This window comes from Lottia gigantea (assembly GCF_000327385.1).
Source record: "Lottia gigantea unplaced genomic scaffold LOTGIsca_178, whole genome shotgun sequence".
Taxonomy (NCBI): domain Eukaryota; kingdom Metazoa; phylum Mollusca; class Gastropoda; family Lottiidae; genus Lottia; species Lottia gigantea.
The window spans coordinates 203,026-225,241 of record NW_008708276.1 but is presented as its reverse complement, the minus strand read 5'-3'; the positions used below and the strand labels follow the sequence as shown (position 1 = coordinate 225,241).

The 22,216-nt window shown below is 33.7% G+C and overlaps 1 protein-coding gene across 1 annotated transcript; it reads left to right on the top strand.

The window, feature by feature from the left end:
* Positions 1-1,832: 1,832 nt before the first annotated feature.
* On the top strand, positions 1,833-2,819 carry LOTGIDRAFT_238935 (hypothetical protein; the record flags this gene model as incomplete). The annotated part of the gene is made up of 1 exon (XM_009052014.1): positions 1,833-2,819. The coding sequence occupies one exon, from the start codon at positions 1,833-1,835 to the stop codon at positions 2,418-2,420; it is 588 nt and encodes a 195-aa protein (XP_009050262.1). The 3' UTR covers positions 2,421-2,819.
* Positions 2,820-22,216: the final 19,397 nt, after the last annotated feature.

The window sequence follows — 22,216 nt, the reverse complement described above, 5'->3', positions numbered from 1 at the left end:
TAACTTGTATCATAGCGAGGTTTCTTACTTGTTCTGGGAAGTAGGATGATGGGTAGCCAAGTACCCAACTGAGAGAAGACAAAACTTTCCACTTTTAAGTTAAAAAAGGTTCGGGTGCGCCATTTTGGGGGTTGATTTTGGTCTGAATACATGATGTTAAAAGTACTAGATATGTATGAAAATCGTACAATTCGTTCAAAAATATCTCAAACTAAGAATTTTACTCACTATTTCTATATATCACAGAGTATCTTATAATGACGACTCGTCTTTTTAACTTTCAAACGCGGATAATTCTGGACACACCTGGATTTAAAGGCTCATATTTCAACGGTGAGCTGTGAAAAATATTACTGATTAGTTGAGCTTAAAATTCCCGTTTCTGAGACTTCCGTATAATTGAAAAAAATAAATAAATAAAAAGAGCGCACACATCTCTTTTTAATATTTAGTAAATTTTTGCATTTTGAAGTTAAATCTATAAAAATAATAACCCTTAATTTTGACTTTGTCTTCATCAGGTAAACAAGGGGCAAGAAATTAGGACATAAAAGTCAGCTGAATTTACATGTTTATTTTTATCAAATCAAACTGTATTTTACCATATCGATACATACGGTCTATATTATAATTAATATACATATTATAATCCCTGTGTGACATAAAGGTGTGCTCACTTGTATTCATTAATGTACAATAGGTTTATAAAAATATCCGGATTTACCAATTGATACACTATTCAATTCTAACTTTTTTATGCATAACTCACACTAGAAAAAAAGTAGGCCATTGAAAGAAAACTTTACTGAATAGAGCTATTAACGTCGGTAGCCTGAATTGATTTCATTAGGGCCTATAACACGGAAACGAGCAGCATAATTGAAAATAACATTTATAAGAGCTTCAACACAGGACAGTTCTCTGGAATAGGAGTGATGCGATATGGTATAACCTTGAGTAATATGCTACAATATGTATATATCACATAGGACCATTCGTTGGAATATAACCCCGAGTAAAACGGTGTGGTGTAACTCGGAGTAAGGCGATTTGGTGTAACTCGGAGTAATAGAATATAACCCAAAGTTAAGTGATGTCTGGTGTTTCCACAAACAGACAATAGTACAACAGTAGACCACCCTCTAGAATATAACCCAGAGTTAAGTGATATCTGGTGTTTCCACAAACAGACAATAGCCTACAACAGTGGACCACCCTCTGGAATATAACCCAGAGTTAGGTGATGTCTGGTGTTTCTACAAACAGACAATAGTACAACAGTGGACCACCCTCTGGAATATAACCCAGAGTTAGGTGATGTCTGGTGTTTCTATAAACAGGCAATAGTACAACAGTGGACCACCCTCTAGAATATAATCCAGAGTTAGGTGATGCCTGGTGTTTTATAAACAGACAATAGTACAACAGTAGACCACCCTCTGGAATATAACCCAGAGTTAGGTGATGTCTGGTGTTTCTATAAACAGACAATAGTACAACAGTGGACCACCCTCTAGAATATAATCCAGAGTTAGGTGATGTCTGGTGTTTTATAAACAGACAATAGTACAACAGTAGACCACCCTCTAGAATATAACCCAGAGTTAGGTGATGTCTGGTGTTTCTATAAACAGGCAATAGTACAACAGTGGACCACCCTCTAGAATATAACCCAGAGTTAGGTGATGTCTGGTGTTTCTATAAACAGGCAATAGTACAACAGTGGACCACCCTCTAAAATATAACCCAGGTAGGTGATGTTTTCGAAAATGTTGGGTATATTCTAGACAAAACGACCTGCAAAATATCGGACACTCAATTCAAGGTATAAAATGGCGGCTGTTGTGAACATGGAAAGTTCTGAGAGACAAGACTTACTCAAGGGAGACAATAATAAGGGAGATAATCATGTTGGAATATTTCGTTTTAAAGCTGAAGATATGACTAAACTGGGTTATTACTATCTCAGCGACGACAAATACAAAGTGAACGGTCTACACTGGAGCTGTAGTGTGAAACGATTCCAAGATGGACAATTCCAGGTCGCGTTAGAACTTCTTCCGAATGATAACCCTTTGTTGAAGTCATGTTTACTGGACTTTAGGGTGATTCTGTTAAACACCAACACGGCTATAAACACCACGCTGGTGTTTGAATCTCACAGAAAGCTGATAGTAGGACGTAAGCACGTTGGCTTAGAGAGTGTTTTAGACTGGAATATCTTGACTGATCAAAAGCAAGGTTTTGTGGACGCCAATGGCAAGTTTATACTTGTTTTAGAGATTCAAAAATTACGCGAGATAAAAAGTGATCTGAAGATAATTTTTATAATTTTAATGATGATGGTTTTTATGTTGATTGTGATGACCCTGCTGTATAGGTTAGATCAGACCGAAACATCTACCTTAGATAACTATTAAATAACTATAACTATCACAGGCTGTAATAGGGACAGATGTTTCGGACTACTTATACCTTGACTGCAAAGTTTGTACATCCGCAATTTGATCGGATTGTGAATACAGCCTTTCAGAGCCTTCGACAGAAAGAATGTAAACAATAAGTGCTTGTGAATATGAAATTAGACAAATATAAAATATACGATAGTCATAATATGGCGTGTAGGCTACGTTTCACAACTCATCCGCTATGTCACTTTGAAATTGCTTAAACAGGGTTACTTGACACATAGACTTCAAACTTCAGTTAGGAAATTTTATGGTATTTATAACGAACTTCTGGACAAATATGACAAAATTGTTTCTTGCATCTTGACTGATTTATTTGGTCAGACATGAATTAGTGTCGGGTGACGGGCGCGAAGCAGATAATGCTTACTCTTTTCCAAACACCTGATGGTACTTCTCTTTGGAGCAGTCCGGTACTATACAACTTTTACACTCCATTTTGACATTCTTTGGACTAAATTTTGATTAACGGAATTCTCTTGCTTGTACGGATTTTTATTCAAAATGTTATCCCTACAACATTTTAAAATTTAGTTATATTTATTTTACTTAATAGAGTAAAGAAGATGCGAGTTTGGTACATGAATAGCTACAAAGATATCAGCCGAGGCTTGGTACGTGATAGTCGGTATTAGTTGTCTATATATACCCCCCCTTGTTCACATCGTCTTTAAGGATATACCTGGACAAATGTGGATTATAATAGGGAACCGCGATTCTTTCCTTCTTATCGATGCATTGTGTTGGATAAAAATAATCGTGATGTAACCGCACAATTAATTCTTATCCCCCTTTAATAATAAATGACACAGAATTCTTGTGTGTATAAGAAATTGTGTCATGTTTTCACTTTCCATGTATGATTTTGTTTCACAATTCCTTACTTCTAAATGTTCTAAAGTGTTTAATAGTGACAAACTTGTTAGTAATTTTACAAATTTCTACTATTTTTTCTCTTTCTTTCTCTAATAAATGAATTACATTAATTATCACAATAAATCGTATCGTTGAATGAGTATCGTATAGTGTATCGAATCACAACTTCAAGAATCGTTGAGGCCTAAGATATAAGTTTTTATTAATAAAAATAATTATTAATATTTAAATAATATGATTATTAATATCACGTATATGGTATATGGATATGATAAAACGATTCCTTTTTCTACACCAGTTGCTCACTGGTGAAAACTTTAAACCACGATGCACTAATTTTCTGGTATTTTAGTTGCTTTTGTTAACAACAGCTTTATTTAGGAATTGTTGAAGAGCTGTGTTGTTGACTACTGTGGTGGGTTCTTGTTGGGGGGTGGGGGTGGGGGGTATGATGGGGTGACCAGCTGATCATCGGTAGATGTTTAAACCTCGGTGGTTTTTTCTGTGGCTGAGCCTACATGGACTGTGAAATGAAGCATCTACAAAAAGTATGCCGGTTACTTACAGTAAATCAGGAAACAAAACATCCTACTTTTTGATTTACAGAATAATTATATTTCATACAAAACATCCGCCTAGTCCGAAACACCTGCCTCTATTCCAGCCTCTGATGGATATTTTGACAGCTATCAGCTGAGGTAAAGAGTCAGAAAAACTAGGCTCCGTTTTATGGGGATACTCGATACGTCTTTTCAAAATAGATATCAGTGGCTGAAATAGAGGCAGATGTTTCGGTCTATAATCAGCCCAACGCTCAATAAAACTTTTCGTAACGTTATCTTCTAATAAACGAGTCGTGACATATTATCCAAAGGTAAGTAAAAGTAAGAACACAAATATTTTTTCGAAAACTTTTTTTTTTGTATTAAAGCGAACAATTTAATGCATAGTTGATATATATATTAAAGCTAAGCATAAAATTTGTATTCTATAAAAATATAAAAATACGTACAAATAACAAATACAAATACTGATGTTTGTTGATGAAAATAAAATAAAATAATAAACATGGTACAAAACTGACCCTAATCAAACTTTAGTTGATATTTTATTTTATATCAAAGCCGATAACCCTCAAAATATCTATCACAGGTCACTTGGAGTCAAGAAGTTTCAGCCAAGGAAACTCCCAGATCTTGCGAAATGAGGATTTTATGAAACAAAGCCTGATGAGGACATTATATGAACTATTTGAGATGACCTAGGTTTAAATTAAAACTGATAGATCGTACTAAATTAACATTTTATAAAACACAGCTTGATGATGATTTTCTATGGACATTATGAGATTAGTTTGGTTTAAATTAAACTTGTATATGAAATGTAGGTTTTATGATGAGGTTATCATATGGACATTATGAGATTAGTTTGGTTTAAATTAAACTTGTATATGAAATGTAGGTTTTATGATGAGGTTATCATATGGACATTATGAGATTAGTTTGGTTTACATTAAACTTGTATATCTAATGAAATGTAGGTTTTATGATGAGGTTATCATATGGACATTATGAGATTAGTTTGGTTTAAATTAAACTTGTATATCTAATGAAATGTAGGTTTTATGATGAGGTTATCATATGGACATTATGAGATTAGTTTGGTTTAAATTAAACTTGTATATCTAATGAAATGTAGGTTTTATGAAACAGGTAGGTAAAGATACCCGGTTGCTAAGCATTGAGATCTTTAATGACTGATGTTATGAGCGCCCCAGCCCCTTGACAATCATGTGGCCCCTACTCGGCCCTTTCACCTAATGATGAGTTTGGTTGAAATTAAACGTAGTCGTCGTTATGATCTATATCATGTAGAGAGAGTACAGGAGTCACACTGGATTTTCTTCTTTTCGTTCTCTTAATACTGTACGATTTCTCCAATTCCGTCTTCTTCTTCATTCTGTCAATAATATAATAAAATACAATAGGCTCTAAAACAAATATACAGATTACTGACTGGCAGTGGTTGATGACGAATTTGGGGGTCCCTGTCAGATTGTTTTAATCCCATTCGTTGTGATCAGGGTTAAATTTATAATAAAAAACTTAAATTCTTATTCATGCAATTTTCTGCATAATATTATTATATTTGTACAAAGACATAATGCATTATTTACAACAAAATTGTATTGTTGAAGCTTCTAGAGCCACCACCGCTAGTTGGGTCATATTACATAACTGATAATTATGATGGCCAATAAAGTCAACCATGTTCTGGGTGGGGATTTCGAAGCCCTGCACCCACAGTTTTTTTTTTTTTGGATTAAATTGACAAACATATTATGATTTGGGTCGTATGATTGCAGAAATTCTAGTTAAATCAAATGCCACATTTAGGTATAAATGCATCAAGCTGCAAGCAGCGAACAGAAGGCGCAAAGCCAGTCTACGTCTAAGGGCATGCTACGTCTTGAAAAAGGTACATAAATCCTGTATTTCATTCAATTTTAAACAGTATGAGAGACCGGTAAAATAGATCCTCATGGCCGGCCACTATAAAGTGTGACCAGTTACAAACAAACCAATGGCTATACATCAAACAAAGAGAGCAGTCTTATAAAATAACGTTTTATAGCAAACCTACGTTTTTACAGCTTTGTTCAGAAATCCTTTACTTTCTTTTGGTTTTTTCCTGGAAGAAAACACAAACGTTCACAGTCAAAATTTACACATTTATTTGAAATTCTTCTACAATTTGTCGTTTAGTTCTACATTAACTTTTAATTATTTTACAATTAGACATAAACTAATATTTTACTTACTTGGCTCCGAATATTTTCTCAAAGTTAGCGTTTCTGAAAAACACACAAAAGGCAATGTTTATTACAGTTATTTGATGACAGATCGTAGAATAGTTAAAGATTGGAGATCTTACAACAGTCTGTGGTGAATAAGTTATTTTCTACACCATTCCTCATTTCTGCTGTAAATAGATACTAGGGACGAGGATAGAGACTACATTTCTACCATTTAAACATAGCAGCTCACTCGGAAATATATTTTTTTGAAATCAATCATCAACTGTACATTTTAGACATACTTGTGTGTAACAGTGTGACGGTGTATTAGTGTACCATTGTAACAGTGTGATGGCATGTTGGTGTGCCGGTGTGGTGGCGTGGCGTTGTAATAGTGTGACGGTGTCAAATTGTAACATTGAAACAGTGTGATGCTTATAAGAGTGGTAGTATAACTGCTTGACGATGTTATAACGTGACGGCATGATAATGTGCAGCTTGACGGTATACTAACGTGACGGTGTATTAGTGTAACAGTGTACTAGTGTTATAACTGCTTGACGATGTTGCTTGTCGGTATGATATTGTGCAGCGTGACGGTATAATAATGTGACGATATACCATACAGTTGGTGGGACAGCGAGACTACTTACATATCGTCATTATGTGTTGTATCAACTATCAAACTTTTATAAATAAACAAAATCAATAAGGATAAGGCGAGGATAATTACACCATTTATACCGTTTAATAACCACTCGGCATTCTGAAATAGAGACGTTATACAACTAATATAGTAAAAGTTAGTGAGTGTACAAAAAGTTAAAGTATAGGACTAATATAGTGAATGGTATGTCAGTAGTATAAGAGTTTATAGATAGGGGGCTCTTATACCAAAGTGCTCCCTATCTATATACTCTTATACTACTAATGTCAGGGAGTTTCTATATCACTTTTCAGCATTATAATCTGAACCCCAGCTCATCTACATTTGAATAGAAACGAACCTCTATAATATATATAAAAAACTCCCTTAATGTTTATTTGACAGGTCAAACATAATAATATAACGTGATTAGAACGGGACTGTCGTAGAAAACTTGTAATCAAATTTGAACTAGATTGGTTGAGTACTATCAGCGAATCGGGCAGTTTTAAAAATCAGACAACACCATATTGTCACATCATCTAAATCAACCCACCTCAACATCTGCAATTTTATCACAGAAACTATACACCACGGAATCATAGGCTTGAGATAACGGTCCACACATACCAATACTGTTGGTCATCTGAAATAAAATGAAATGAATGGAGTTTTACGGCCTACTTTTGTGGGTTAATGAAGTAGGACCACGCCATGATATGTGTTGCTGGCCTGTCCTGTAGATTATTGTAGGTTTGACCAAGGCCCAATTGGTAGATTGAACGTCGTCTTATCAATCTGTCCGTCTTCATTAGCTCATACGGTTCAGAAAAGTTGGACGTAAAACTCCATTCTCTGATTTTTTTGTCATGGAAATAACACACTAGTTACTACTGAAAGTCAGATGCGAAGATTCGTATGCCCAATCTGATGAAGATACATATCTCAGGCAAAATATGAAGCAAAACAATTTTGGTCAATCGGCAATCCTCGTCAATTTCCGTAAAGCTCAGCGCTAGCAGAACTTTCACGACAGGCCGTTTGAATTTTGGTCTCTGGTCTAATATTCAACTTTACGTACCCAATAAGATGAAATGTTGGTAAATTCTGGTAAAATTGTTTTATAATCAGACCTCAATTCATCCACTCCCTAAAAAATATATATATATCAACTTTACAACACGACACAACTGAAGAGTTTTATTAAATTGAGGACGAACCAGATATCGTATTTTCATTCTTGAAAGTGATACAGATGACTGGAATTCAGTTTTACTGGTAACACATCACAACCATCACACACCTGTTAGAGATACTTTTGTGCACCCGCGGGTGGGGTCCGCTTATTCAGTTCAGCAGTGATTGATTCATTTACAGTGTCTTTGTACAAATCAAATATTTATAGTTTTTGGCACCTCTTGGCCTTTAATTGTTCAGCTGTTGGTGCTGTTCTTAGCCCCAGCACCAATTCATTCCTGTCGACGGGGCTGGCCTTATTTTATAAAGCAATTGTCGCGATAAGTGACGTCATCAAACCATCAGTGTTTCTATACACATAAAAAAAAAATGAGAAAACCTCTTTACAATCCCTTTAATTGTCCAGGCCACAGAAGTATGGGGAACTGTAGGTTGCTATGGAAGCTATAAGACCATACGATAAGATACTTTGCTTCTAACAATCATGACAATGTAAAGATCTAAATACATGAACAATATATTTTCAAACTGTACCTGTTTGATGAGGTCTGACGACTTGTTCCAAAATACTTCATTAGTATCCAACAACTGATCAATTACACTCGATAATTTCGTCTGAAAAAAGGCACACCAACAATCAATATCAGTAAATTTCGGGGACAAGAGAGCTTGACTCTCAAATGTACAGGTCTATAAGATAGAACTAATTAATAACTCATTAAAAAAATAGCGAGTTTAACGAGTAGCACGGCTCATAACGAAACTGTCAGATATAGTTCACAGTGGTTAATCTAGTCCAGTGGGGGCCTGTCGACTTTAATGGGTTGTGACCCCTCCTCCAGCATTTCTTTTTTGAAAAAAATGCTCTCCTTCAATTTTTATGTGGGTGGGGTCTCCTCAGTGCTGAGTGCGGTGGGCTTGGTTCAACTAGTCTCTATAATAGTTGAGCCACTGATAAATCACTTCCCTATTGATCACCAATCGACGGGTTATATTGACACTTGGAAGTAATTGACAGCTCTGACAGAAGAAACTAGGAAGGTCATTATTTGACCATGATATTCTGAAGATAATATCTATAAATAGAACTGTCTCAAGACACCCACCTTTACTATAGTAATATTAGACTGAAAACTGTTATATAATTCTTCAAGGTAAGCCTGAAAATATCACATGGTTATCATTTGACATATTGATTACCTTTCTAGTGGGCAGTTGAACAACACGTGGAATGAAATATTACACACCTAGCTATTTACAGTTATACACGTAGTTTGATATATTACCGACGTTTCTATTTTTAGTTGTACAACGAGTGGAATGCTATATCACTGAACTTTCTGTTGGATAGTATTACAACACATAGTTTGATATATTACTGATATTTCTACTGGCTAGTTGTACAATGAGAGTTATGATATATTACTCACCTTTCTATTGGCTAGTTGTACAACACGTGGTTTGATGAGGGTTAAATAGTCAGCTACTACTAACAACAGTCTCTAAAACAAGCAACATTTAAAAGTTTAAGCAAACACAATGATCATTAATACAGCTGTGGACTGTGATAGACTCCAGATACTTGTACACGTGTGCTACAGGCTGTGCACGTTAAAGATCCCTCGACAGTTGGAAATTGAAAAAGAGCAGGCTAATGCCGCTGTCCTGGCAAATTTTTTCTCATTGCACCCTGCATGGCGTTGCCCGTCTTAGCCCACATGGTGCAGAAAAGTAGGACGTAAAACTCCATTCATTTCATTTCATTTTTTCCAGATAATTGTAGCCTCTTTCATCCAATTCTATTTTGTCTGGTTGTCAGAGACTAGATACAAGAACTATAAGTAAAGAAACCTTGTTCCAAGTACATAATTAGGTAACTGAAACATCGTATCTCGTAGCACATTTGGCCTGGATTATTTACCCATCTGAATCATTGCAAAAAGGACATACCAGCCCTTCCGACATACCCATAGCCAGACTTGATTGTTTCGAGGGGTAAGTAATATATCCAGAGGAACAATGCAGTATTGTGTTAAGTTGTATTAATGGAATTGGTCGGTTGTCAGAATTTTTTCGCCCCCTGCCCCCTGTAGCTATACGGGTCAGCCCTCTGACCTGCATCAATGACAGGAAACAAATATGATCAGAAGATTAGTGTGTATGATCTATATCCTTATAAAATATATAAACTCAATCTGTACCTTACTGGGGTTGACAGGACCTCCCTCTGATTCGGGAGTATTAGATACTAGTTTTAGATTGGAGATATAACTATCTAGGTCAGCTTTAACTATAGTTTTATTGAACTGAAATTCATTTAAAATAGTATTAAAGTTAGATATAAATAAATAATAATTCCACTACAAAAACCTCAATACATTTGTTATAATCAAAATCAAAGTACATGATTGTATTGTCTTCACCAACAGATTAAACGTCCACTAGATGGATAAAGACCAAAGTATCTGTTTTTGTTCCGAGGCCACTTAAGCGATGAAATGCGAAGGAAGAGCAACTCAAACGCCTGTCTAAATTTTAGAACGCAAATCTATAATCCAAAACACAGCAAAAGTTACATTTACAATTTCATTCATGATCATCATTCTTTGGCAGAAGGGTTTTGGGTTTTCTGAATTTTAGGGCAAGGAATAAGCATGTCTTTGAAAGAGTTTATTACATGCCTCTTTGCCTGGTGGGGACCAGGAGTACAGAAATTCAGGCAAAATCTTGCACACACTCAAACATCTTTTAAAATGTTACTTGCAGATGAGGTTAACAATGCTTTGAAATATCATGCCGTTTTGGTTATCATGAATTTTTCCATAGTATACAATATTACGAAAACCTGCATCGAGCTATTCTTTCTTCGCAGAATTTTTGACAATTTATACCGACTCTTTCAAGCAAAATATTGGCTAATAAATTTATTAGAATACTTACCAAATCTAGAAAGGGAGTTTGTTGAATATCAGATGAAGAGTTGAATATAGATAACCAGGATTGTAGTTCAGGTGGTACTAGTGTTGTATTCTCTAGATTTATATACATACTATCAAATATCTCTTCAATATTACCCAGTTTCTGTAAAGAGAAGATTTGGAGATTTCTGTCCTAATGTTGATGTTCATCTCATGCTACCGACAAGTGTTTCGGATATTCAATCCTCGTCAGGACAGCTAATTTGGAAATTGGGGTAAACTTACCAAAAAAGCAGTCAATTTGTTGATTTGTTGCGTTTGACATGCTGAGAAACATGTGATAGAAAACATTATAACTTTATGTGTCAGTTGCCAATATCTGCTATTTAGATCTAGATAAGGAAAGTATCTAGAATCGTAAATGATGATAAATTTTGACAATGTTAATCTTCATGCACTAATAATTGAGTATAGTAAGATTATCAAGCCATCTATAGTCTACACATAACTATAGATAGCATTGGGATGGTCATTTATAATTCTAGCAATCAAAACAGTGAACAGTGAACAAACAATGAACAGTATAATTGGTAATGATTGCTCCATATTCCATTCTTTACATCAATATCATAATCAATTTTACCGATTCATGCTCACAAAAATAAGGATAAAGATGTGTTTTGTTTTCGAAACATCTGTTGGTACTTTTGAGGAGTCTATAAATCTATACTCATTGCTCGTGATCTTGGCATTATTTTATTTGGACGAGTTTTTTTTATTAGGGAATCGTCTTGTTTTTTTTCATATCTTGAGAATTATCCTTCAACGTACCTGTTGAATATCAAGATGTTGTTTGATATTTGGAATTATCTGATTCTGTCTTAAAACTTCAAAACCAGGTTTATTCTCTTCACATTGTCTGCAAAAATATTTTCAAAAGTAGAAAAAATAATGTTAATTATCTTCGCTATTAGCACCAACATTACCATTAAAACCTGCTAATGGTCAATTTTCACTGTTATATCAATATTCTATCTCCACCAAGATAGTTTAATATTGAATGATCCTGGATGATGATTTTATCGGATTTCGACGTACAAGTTACGATTTGAATAGTTACATGATTTTCTCCTCGTGATTTTAAAAAATTGTCGGCTGATCTGTTATGAATTTTTTGTTAATTTAGAGAATAAGATATGACTAATTATCAATGTATATCAATGTATTTATCTTACCGTAGCATCTCGGATAGTTTCAACAATAAGGTTCCATTTCCCAGTACAACAGACGACATGAAATATCCTGGATGACCGGGTACTGTGTTGGGAACATCCAGTACCTATATAATGAGTTATTTATGATCAGATGAGAATGTGCGTGAATCGAAACAATCTGAACAGTGGCACTTCTATCAATCATCAGGTAGAGGGGTAGTGGGGGTGGGCTGGATTGAGCTGGGGTAGGGGCCGAATAGGAGCCACAGAATTGTCAAAGGGGCTTACAGCAAGTTTTGTAACGTATTCGCGTTCTAATGACTATATTTTTTTTTAACCAATCAAAGCGTGTCTTGATAATAAACACGAAACCCAAAGTAGAGAGCAATACGACAAAAACTTCAGAAAAAGAAATAAATTATAATCGGATCCTCATTAGTTTGATGCTATACACTTTCTTATAGTTGTTATTCTCTCTATGTGACCATATATTCTCATTTTTGTCACCTACAATAAATATCTTTGTAAACTTTTGACTAACCTGTTGAGCAATAGAGTAATCTTTACTTGTTTGACAGAAAACCCTTTCTAGATTGGCTCCGATATAGAATCCACCCATGGCTAACCCAAAATAACTTATACATAGTACTATACAACCAATACAGCAACTGTAAATAAACCAACAGTCCGTAGTATAGAATATTAGAAAGATTATTGGTAGTTTACTGCGGTTAGAATGTGAATGAACTTAAATCGCCGATTTTAACGTAAGGGGTAACGTCAGCCCAAACATATAATAGCAAACTACAAATGAGTACAATGGTAACATAGGAAAACGTCAGGCTAAAAACAAAACCACCATTCACTATCATATTAATATCTAATAACACTCCAACTCAAATCTGGGAGCCGCGGTGTCTCAGTTAGTTAGACGCTTGCTCGATAACCTGAAGATCCAGGTTCAATCTACAGAGTATTGTGCTTGACATACTTGTGTGGTCAGAATGCATTTGTTCGTGAATCATAGTAACTAAATCGATAATATTATCTTCATAATGTCAAGCTATTACCTACTGTGTCTAATACCTTGACTGCAACAGTAGTAGTAGTAGTACGGAAGTTTATAAATGCAGCGATTTGAATGGATTTACGCAACCGAATACAGCCAATCGTAGACTTGTGATACAAGACAGGTGGCTATTGCAGTCAAGGTATAAGACGAAGTTCGTAGCAGCTTGATATTGTGAATTTGTAGTAAGACAGCATGAATATCTTACCCTAACAATATCTTCCTGGGTAATTTAAACTGGTCCTCTTGTGCGACCATCAGTGTCCGGCAATGTTTATAATGTCTTGAGAGGAGGAATATCAGCACTGCTAGTACCACTAGTATTACCAGGATATTGATGGTGGTGAAAAACCAGGTGAATCCCGATCTGAAATACACAACAGAATTACCATAGTTTTAATATATACCCTTGAAAACAAATGAAATACTACCTTTGAATATAAAATATTTGAAGCGATTTGCAGTTACTTTTTATGGATTTGTTGGACGATATAGGATTACGACATCAGGTAAGTCCACTGATAAATATAGACGTTTATTGGCCAAATTTGGGATATTGATTTTAGACATCTTCATCGTCGATTAGTCCCTCGCCCCAGTCCCAAATAAAAGATTTAATAGGCTACACTACAGCACGAATAGTCATCATTATCGTTAAAATCACCCTCCCTTATCAATGGCACATGATACAGAAACAAAGTCACCAACAAATCTATTTCAAATTCTAAAACAACCCCAAAGCACCCACCTTAAATCGTTTCCATCTTCAATTCTTTGATGAAAATCATGAAATTGGGGACGAAGTGTATCAAAATACAGATCCTAGAGACAAACAAAAAATGAATTAACAATTATAATATGATGAAGATAATCATGACAACGATAATGACTATGTTGTTGATGGTGATGATGATTGAGGTGATTATGATGACGATGATGATAATGATGATGATGACGATGATGATGATGATGATGATGATGATGATGATGACTGAAGTGATAATAATGACGAAGATGATTTTTCAAATGAACAATAGATCACCACTATGAATAGTTGACATTGCTACAACGACTTATTGTAGTAATTATTGATCAAGCAACATTAATCCTTCATCCTATATCACTGAATATTAATTTAGAACAAGTTTCTGGTATTGATATTGATACAACAAAAAAAACATCCAGATTCGCCGTTTGTTCAGAATAAAATATATATATATTACCTGGTCTGTTGGAAATCTTAACGGGGTTGTCGACATTTTAACTGTTATCATATAATCATTGGCTCTTCTTAATAAATCTGAAATCATACCAACTTAATTTAGACAGGGTTTGCTTACTCTTCTAGACAGCTGATTCCACTTTTTATTATGAAATACTTACTCACTTTTAATTGATATACTTCCTCATGTGAAAAGTTCATTAGCTACTAATGTATTGCTATTATGTTTGGATTTCGAATTTCGTTTAATGGTTTGGATTCTAAGGTTTTTTTATTCAGTTATATCGGGGTAGTCTATGTAAAACGTATGATAACAGAATAAGATATCTGCCTACCAGTGACATTGTCTTTTAATTCTTCTTGAATCACAGCTCCGATTCCTTCCAAGAAGAAGAATTCAGGCTGAAATATATCAGCACAATTATTATTATTATTATTATATATATATATATATATATATATACACACACAGCTTTATTGAACAAAAATCACTGTTGATCCAGAAAGCTGTGTCTATATATCGTACTCAAAATTGCTAAATGCCATTCAAAGACTTAATTATTATATATCTTCCACACCAGAAGAGTCGGTCAGAATTACAGTCAAATATCCACTACTTCTACTAATTCTAGTGTAACTTATTTCATCAACTGACTTAATCCAACATCTTTAGACGAGATTGAATTCCTTCTTGAATTAGTTAAAGGGATTATAAAGAAGGTTTCTAAAAAATGTATTTGTATTGGGGACACTTTTTATAATGATTTCCATCAACAGTATATTCCGACAATCTGAACAATCCCACATTCTTTTATATGCCAGATTTCCTTCTTATGTCAATTTTAAAACCTCCGAGTCTAAGAAATTCTTAATTCTCTATATCTGCCAGTAAACTTATCATATATCAATGTGTCAACATATCTGTCTCTTTTTTTGATTACTTTAAACTCATAGCCATAGAGTACACATCAACATCTATAATTTAGAAAGTTCTTAATGCTCTCTATATTATTTGCCAGTATCCTTATGATATATCAAATTTCCATAATATCTTATTTATATTCGTATCTACTTTTAACACATACGTAAATAAAAAAACATCGAAATCTGGGTTTATATTGAAGTAAAAGTCAACACAGAATCTAGTAGAGTCATCAGACTTGTAAACTCTGACGACAGGCAAAATAAAAACGTAAAAACTATACTTACACTCCTACTAGAGTCTGTAAATGGTTCTCGAGTTATTTCAGAAATATTCATAGTTGAAGAGTTCAAATTGGGAAGCTATATAAAACACAACAAAGGCAGAAACAACAATCAATTACGATTAAATTGTTTAAAGTCATTCGTGGAAGGTGTCAATGATTATTCATCAAGTATGATTTACCACTATAGTCTGTTTCAAAAGGTAGATTAGCTTATTCATTATTCGACAAACATCTTATCTATTTCAAGGCTATTTTTTGAAAAATGCTGAAATACTTATTGTTACTGCTATTAGATATAATTATAGGCCTAGTCACACGGACAACACCGTCATGTCCCAATCAAATACATTGACATCCATGAGCCACAGATCCGCAATGGGTCTGACTTAGATCAGTCAAGAAAGGAATGACCATCCATGCGTCAGTGGAAAGGCAGATATCCAGTTGCCGTCCTGGATCATTCAAGAATGAAAATAAATAGCCAATAAATAGCCCCACCAGGAAATCAAAATTTGAAGGTATGACTTGACCAGTGGAAATACAAAATTGATATTCTGTGAAACTAAACTTACAGCGACGAAATTAGCGAAAGGAAAAATATCATCTGGAATAATATCTCGACAGCCCGTACAGGATCCATCACACCCTAAACATGTCCAGTCTCCTCGGATTAATGTTAGATTAGTATGAGCTGTGGTTAAATTACTTCTTACTATCAGACCTAGACCAGTTGTTATCTCTTTAATTTGGGTATTTATACTAGCTAGTAGCTGTCTACTATTACTGATATCTGAAACAATATGATATTTACTGATACATAACCAATAAGACTAAAACTCTGACTCAGTGGAGGGTATACAAGCTATACATACAACTAAAATGAAATGAATGGATCTTTACGTCCTACTCTTCTGCACCTAATTGGGCTAATGAAGACAGACTATGCCATACAGTGTGCAATAAGGTAATTTTAGGAAGAAAGAGGCATAAGCCTACATTGTTTTTATTTCTAACTGTCGAGGGATCTCTAACAGTACAGCCGTAACATACGGGGCCTCCCTTGTTTGTCCCATCCAAACGACTAGACTAGATGCCTTTTGCATGCCACCCCTCCGACCTTCATTACCGACAGGCTGCGTTTTTGGTGAAACGTAACAAACGGAATGTCTTATTGAAATAAATAAAACTTACATTTATCAATGTCGTCTATTTGTTGAAATATTGGTGACACAGTAGGATAGAATAAACGGTGGCCTGGCTGCCAAATCAAATCACCTATATCTAAAATAAAAACAAACCAAGTATTAACGATCCGAAAAAAACGAAGTTCGAAATCAGAAACAGCATATTGGCAATACATAGCTGATGAACTGAAGTATATCAATCATTTTAAGTGGGTAAGTATTTCATCTTGAACAAAATGATGAGTCAACATCTCCTTCCAAATTCAATTCATATGTACCATGCATAGACCTGTACAAGGCACAGAAATGATATGCAGTAACGTCATTGAATAGTTTTTCTTATGTAATTTGGTACAGTGCCTCAGATCTTTAATTTTGATCTGTTTCCCCAACAGCCCATCACCGATCTTCACAATGTCCAGGTATGACTTCTTCATCTTATATCTTGACTGCAATGGTCCACTTTCTTGTAACACTGTCGGCGATTTGATTGGATTGTACACCAGCGAACACAGCCAATCAGAGCCATCTATTTCATGAGTGACAATTCTTTTACAGTCTCTCAGTCGAAGGCTAAGATTGGTTGTATTCGCTTGCGTACAATTCAGTAATACCTTGACCAATGTAAAGATGCCGTTTCGCATGCCATTAATAAACATGTAATATGAGCTTACGGTTAAAATCTTCATTGAGAACGTCTGTAGTAAACCAATCAACGCTTTCCTTGGTCATGAAATCATATTGCTGAAAAAATTAACACGGACACCATTATCACTAGATCCATTTCTTTCCATTAAATGGCTTGTAAAAATTTAAAAAAAAACTTCTCATGTGTATCGTGGACACTGAAAGCATTTTCACTATCAGTATGAGTTGAATATACGGAGGGGGGTTTGTGGTGGTTTGAAGTGCTCCCGTAGAAACATCGTAGATTAAGGAAGGAGATCCTGCCACTCATGCTTTGTGCAACAAAACGTTTAAGAATTCAACTAATACCTTGTGAGTCTGTTGGAAATACTGAGTTGTATCATTCATTGCATTGGTCACTCTATAATCTAGATTGTCGACACCATTGTTAATCTTAGAGTTGACTGTCATTATACAGATAACAAATATACTGAAATAATAACAAACTTTATATACACCATTGTTAATCTTAGAGTTGACTGTCATTATACAGATAACAAATATACTGAAATAATAAGAAACTTTATATACACCATTGTTAATCTTAGAGTTGACTATCATTATACACATTACAAATATACTGAAATAATAACAAACTTTATATACACCATTGTTAATCTTAGAGTTGACCGTCATTATACAGATAACAAATATACTGAAATAATAAGAAACTTTATATACACCATTGTTAATCTTAGAGTTGACCGTCATTATACAGATTACAAATATACTGAAATAATAACAAACTTTATATGCACCATTGTTAATCTTAGAGTTGACTGTCATTATAAAGATAACAAATATACTGAAATAATAACAAACTTTATATACACCATTGTTAATCTTAGAGTTGACTGTCATTATACAGATAACAAATATACTGAAATAATAACAAACTTTATATACACCATTGTTAATCTTAGAGTTGACTGTCATTATACAGATAACAAATATACTGAAATAATAACAAACTTTATATACACCATTGTTAATCTTAGAGTTGACTGTCATTATAAAGATAACAAATATACTGAAATAATAACAAACTTTATATGCACCATTGTTAATCTTAGAGTTGACTGTCATTATACAGATAACAAATATACTGAAATAATAACAAACTTTATATACACCATTGTTAATCTTAGAGTTGACTATCATTAAACAGGTAACAAATATACTGAAATAATAACAAACTTTATATACACCATTTTTAATCTTAGAGTTGACCGTCATTATACAGATAACAAATATACTGAAATAATAACAAACTTTATATACACCATTGTTAATCTTAGAGTTGACTATCATTATACACATTACAAATATACTGAAATAATAACAAACTTTATATACACCATTGTTAATCTTAGAGTTGACCGTCATTATACAGATAACAACTATACTGAAATAATAACAAACTTTATATACACCATTGTTAATCTTAGAGTTGACTATCATTATACAGATTACAAATATACTGAAATAATAACAAACTTTATATACACCATTGTTAATCTTAGAGTTGACTATCATTATACAGATTACAAAGATACTGAAATAATAACAAACTTTATATACATCATTGTTAATCTTAGAGTTGACTGTCATTATACAGATAACAAATATACTAAAATAATAACAAACTTTATATACACCATTGTTAATCATAGAGATGACCTTCATTATACAGATAACAACTATACTGAAATAATAACAAACTTTATATACACCATTGTTAATCTTAGAGTTGACTATCATTATACAGATTACAAATATACTGAAATAATAACAAACTTTATATGCACCATTGTTAATCTTAGAGTTGACTATCATTATACAGATAACAAATATACTGAAATAATAACAAACTTTATATACACCATTGTTAATCTTAGAGTTGACTGTCATTATACAGATAACAAATATACTAAAATAATAACAAACTTTATATACACCATTGTTAATCATAGAGATGACCGTCATTATACAGATAACAACTATACTGAAATAATAACAAACTTTATATACACCATTGTTAATCGTAGAGTTTACTGTCATTATTTGAGGGCTCAAATTTCGATGGTGAGCTGTGAACACTATTACTGATTAGCTTAGCTAAAAAAAAATTGGTTTCTGTGATTAAGGTACCATCGGTAAAAAAATTTTTAAGTTTTTGTGAAACAGGCTCTAGGAAGGTTGTTTTACTTACAAGTGCACCAAGGTTGTCAAAACACCAAATATTATCAAGATGTTGAGTTTTTTCCCCGACAAAAGTGGTTTCTGTCCGGTATATCTAGTTCTCCGTCTCGTCGCCAGATAATATATAAAATATCCACCATAACTGGCTAGTATTACAGCAATCAGTAATCCTCCAACACCACAGCTTACTTCTATATTCTTATTATACTGCTCTATCTGTACGAATAGAATCGAGTTTTACGTCTTATTTAACTAAGGTTTTTAAACTCTGACACAAGGATTTCTTTTTTATAAATAAGTTGGTTTATAACACCGTTGTCATCGGTCAGATTTAAGACAGATTCAAGACGATTTCCCTTTTTTCTGATATTTTCGTCTCCATTGAAATCTAACACGTTTTTGAACTGCGTTTCGTTACAATAACGTTATTTTCGACCAATCAAGGAGTGTAATGCAGGACTCGTTTCTCGATAACAATTGCGAATTGTAGGACAGCGAAACCCAAACTGAAAGTCATTTTGCTCTTCTTAGGATTCGCTGTCTAACAATTATTGAGAAAACACAGCACCTAAGCTTTGCATATTGTTAAGAATCAAGAGGTCAAACGAATGAATAAAACAAAAGTGATGCGTAAGTTGTATTTGAACAAGACCAAAATCTACATGATATATTCCAAGTGAACTCAGCCACTCTAGGATGTGTATAGACATCTTAACGAAACATCTATTAAAAGTAAGGAAATGTAGCTTACCTCCCCTTGTGTAAAGTTATCTTTTATTATATCACGAACAAGTTCTGTCAAATAAGAAGGAGAAAAAAATGAGTGAACTTTACTTGCTGTTGATTTACTGTAGGAATTAACGATTTAGATTAAATTAGATCACTGGTCTGGAACTCCAGGGCACTATAGTACACAGTAAAGTTACCAGCAAACACAACAGGAAATACACGGAAAAAGTATTAGAATTTCTGATTTATAAAATGTATTTTTGTATGATATGCAAATCTTCCGCCTCGAGACCTTGGGCTAACTACTGGCATGCTCAGCTCTTCGGTCCTGATGGACGTGAATTACTTGGTGAAGGTGAACTAAGATTATTGTTGGCCTCAATGATGATAGATCGAGGAAGAATGAAAGACCTACCAAATGGAAATTGTTGCGAACTTGAAGAAACGATGGCCTTGGCGAAATTAACTGTTGATATCCAAGCCCCTGTATTAGCATCTTGTACATTTCCATGGTAACTTCCTGAAATAGAAAAAATATGTATACAGAATGGGGTATACTTTTTGAAATAAAAATAAATTTTTTGTCAAGGTTATTATTAGTATTCCATCATCAGTTCCATGGCATATATGATTTGTGTCAACTTCTCGATAAACAGCTTGACTAATGACATTAAAACTATTTTAATATACAGGCGCATTCAGGTTTGTCAACTTGACATCCCTTTCAGAGAGTCCACATAGCTAATAATGTTTTTTGGTGAAGGGGTTTGTCAATTCGACATCCCTTTCAGAGAGTCCACATAGCTAATAATGTTTATTTGGTATTTAGGTTTATCAACTTGACATCTCTTTCAGAGAGTCCACATAGCGAATAATGTTTATTTGGTATTTAGGTTTGTCATTTTGACATTCCTGTCAGAGGTTCCACATAGGTAAATATATTTTTATTCTCTGGTTTAATAATTGAAGTATTGAGACTACGTGACCTATATACATGGAGAATTAATATGCATGAGATGTAATAAGGTCAGTGACCTATTTATATTAATTGTAATTAATTAATGACCGATAATTAATCAATGATCAATATTCAATCAGTCACTAAGGTAATATGTTTATTTACATTCTTACTCTATCGCGCTTCACCAACTTCCCTTGTTCAGATATACTAGTAGTATATTATAATAATATTATATTGTATCATTATCTCTATATTACCGAATTGGACTTCCCTTGTCCAGATATACTAGTAGTATACTATAATAATATTATATTGTATCATTATCTCTATATTACCGAATTGGACTTCCCTTGTTCAGATATACTAGTAGTATATTATAATAATATTATATTGTATCATTATCTCTATATTACCGAATTGGACTTCCCTTGTTCAGATATACTAGTAGTATATTATAATAATATTATATTGTATCATTATCTCTATATTACCGAATTGGACTTCCCTTGTCCAGATATACTAGTAGTATACTATAATAATATTATATTGTATCATTATCTCTATATTACCGAATTGGACTTCCCTTGTCCAGATATACTAGTAGTATATTATAATAATATTATATTGTATCATTATCTCTATATTACCGAATTGGACTTCCCTTGTCCAGATATACTAGTAGTATATTATAATAATATTATATTGTATCATTATCTCTATATTACCGAATTGGACTTCCCTTGTCCAGATATACTAGTAGTATATTATAATAATATTATATTGTATCATTATCTCTATATTACCGAATTGGACTTCCCTTGTTCAGATATACTAGTAG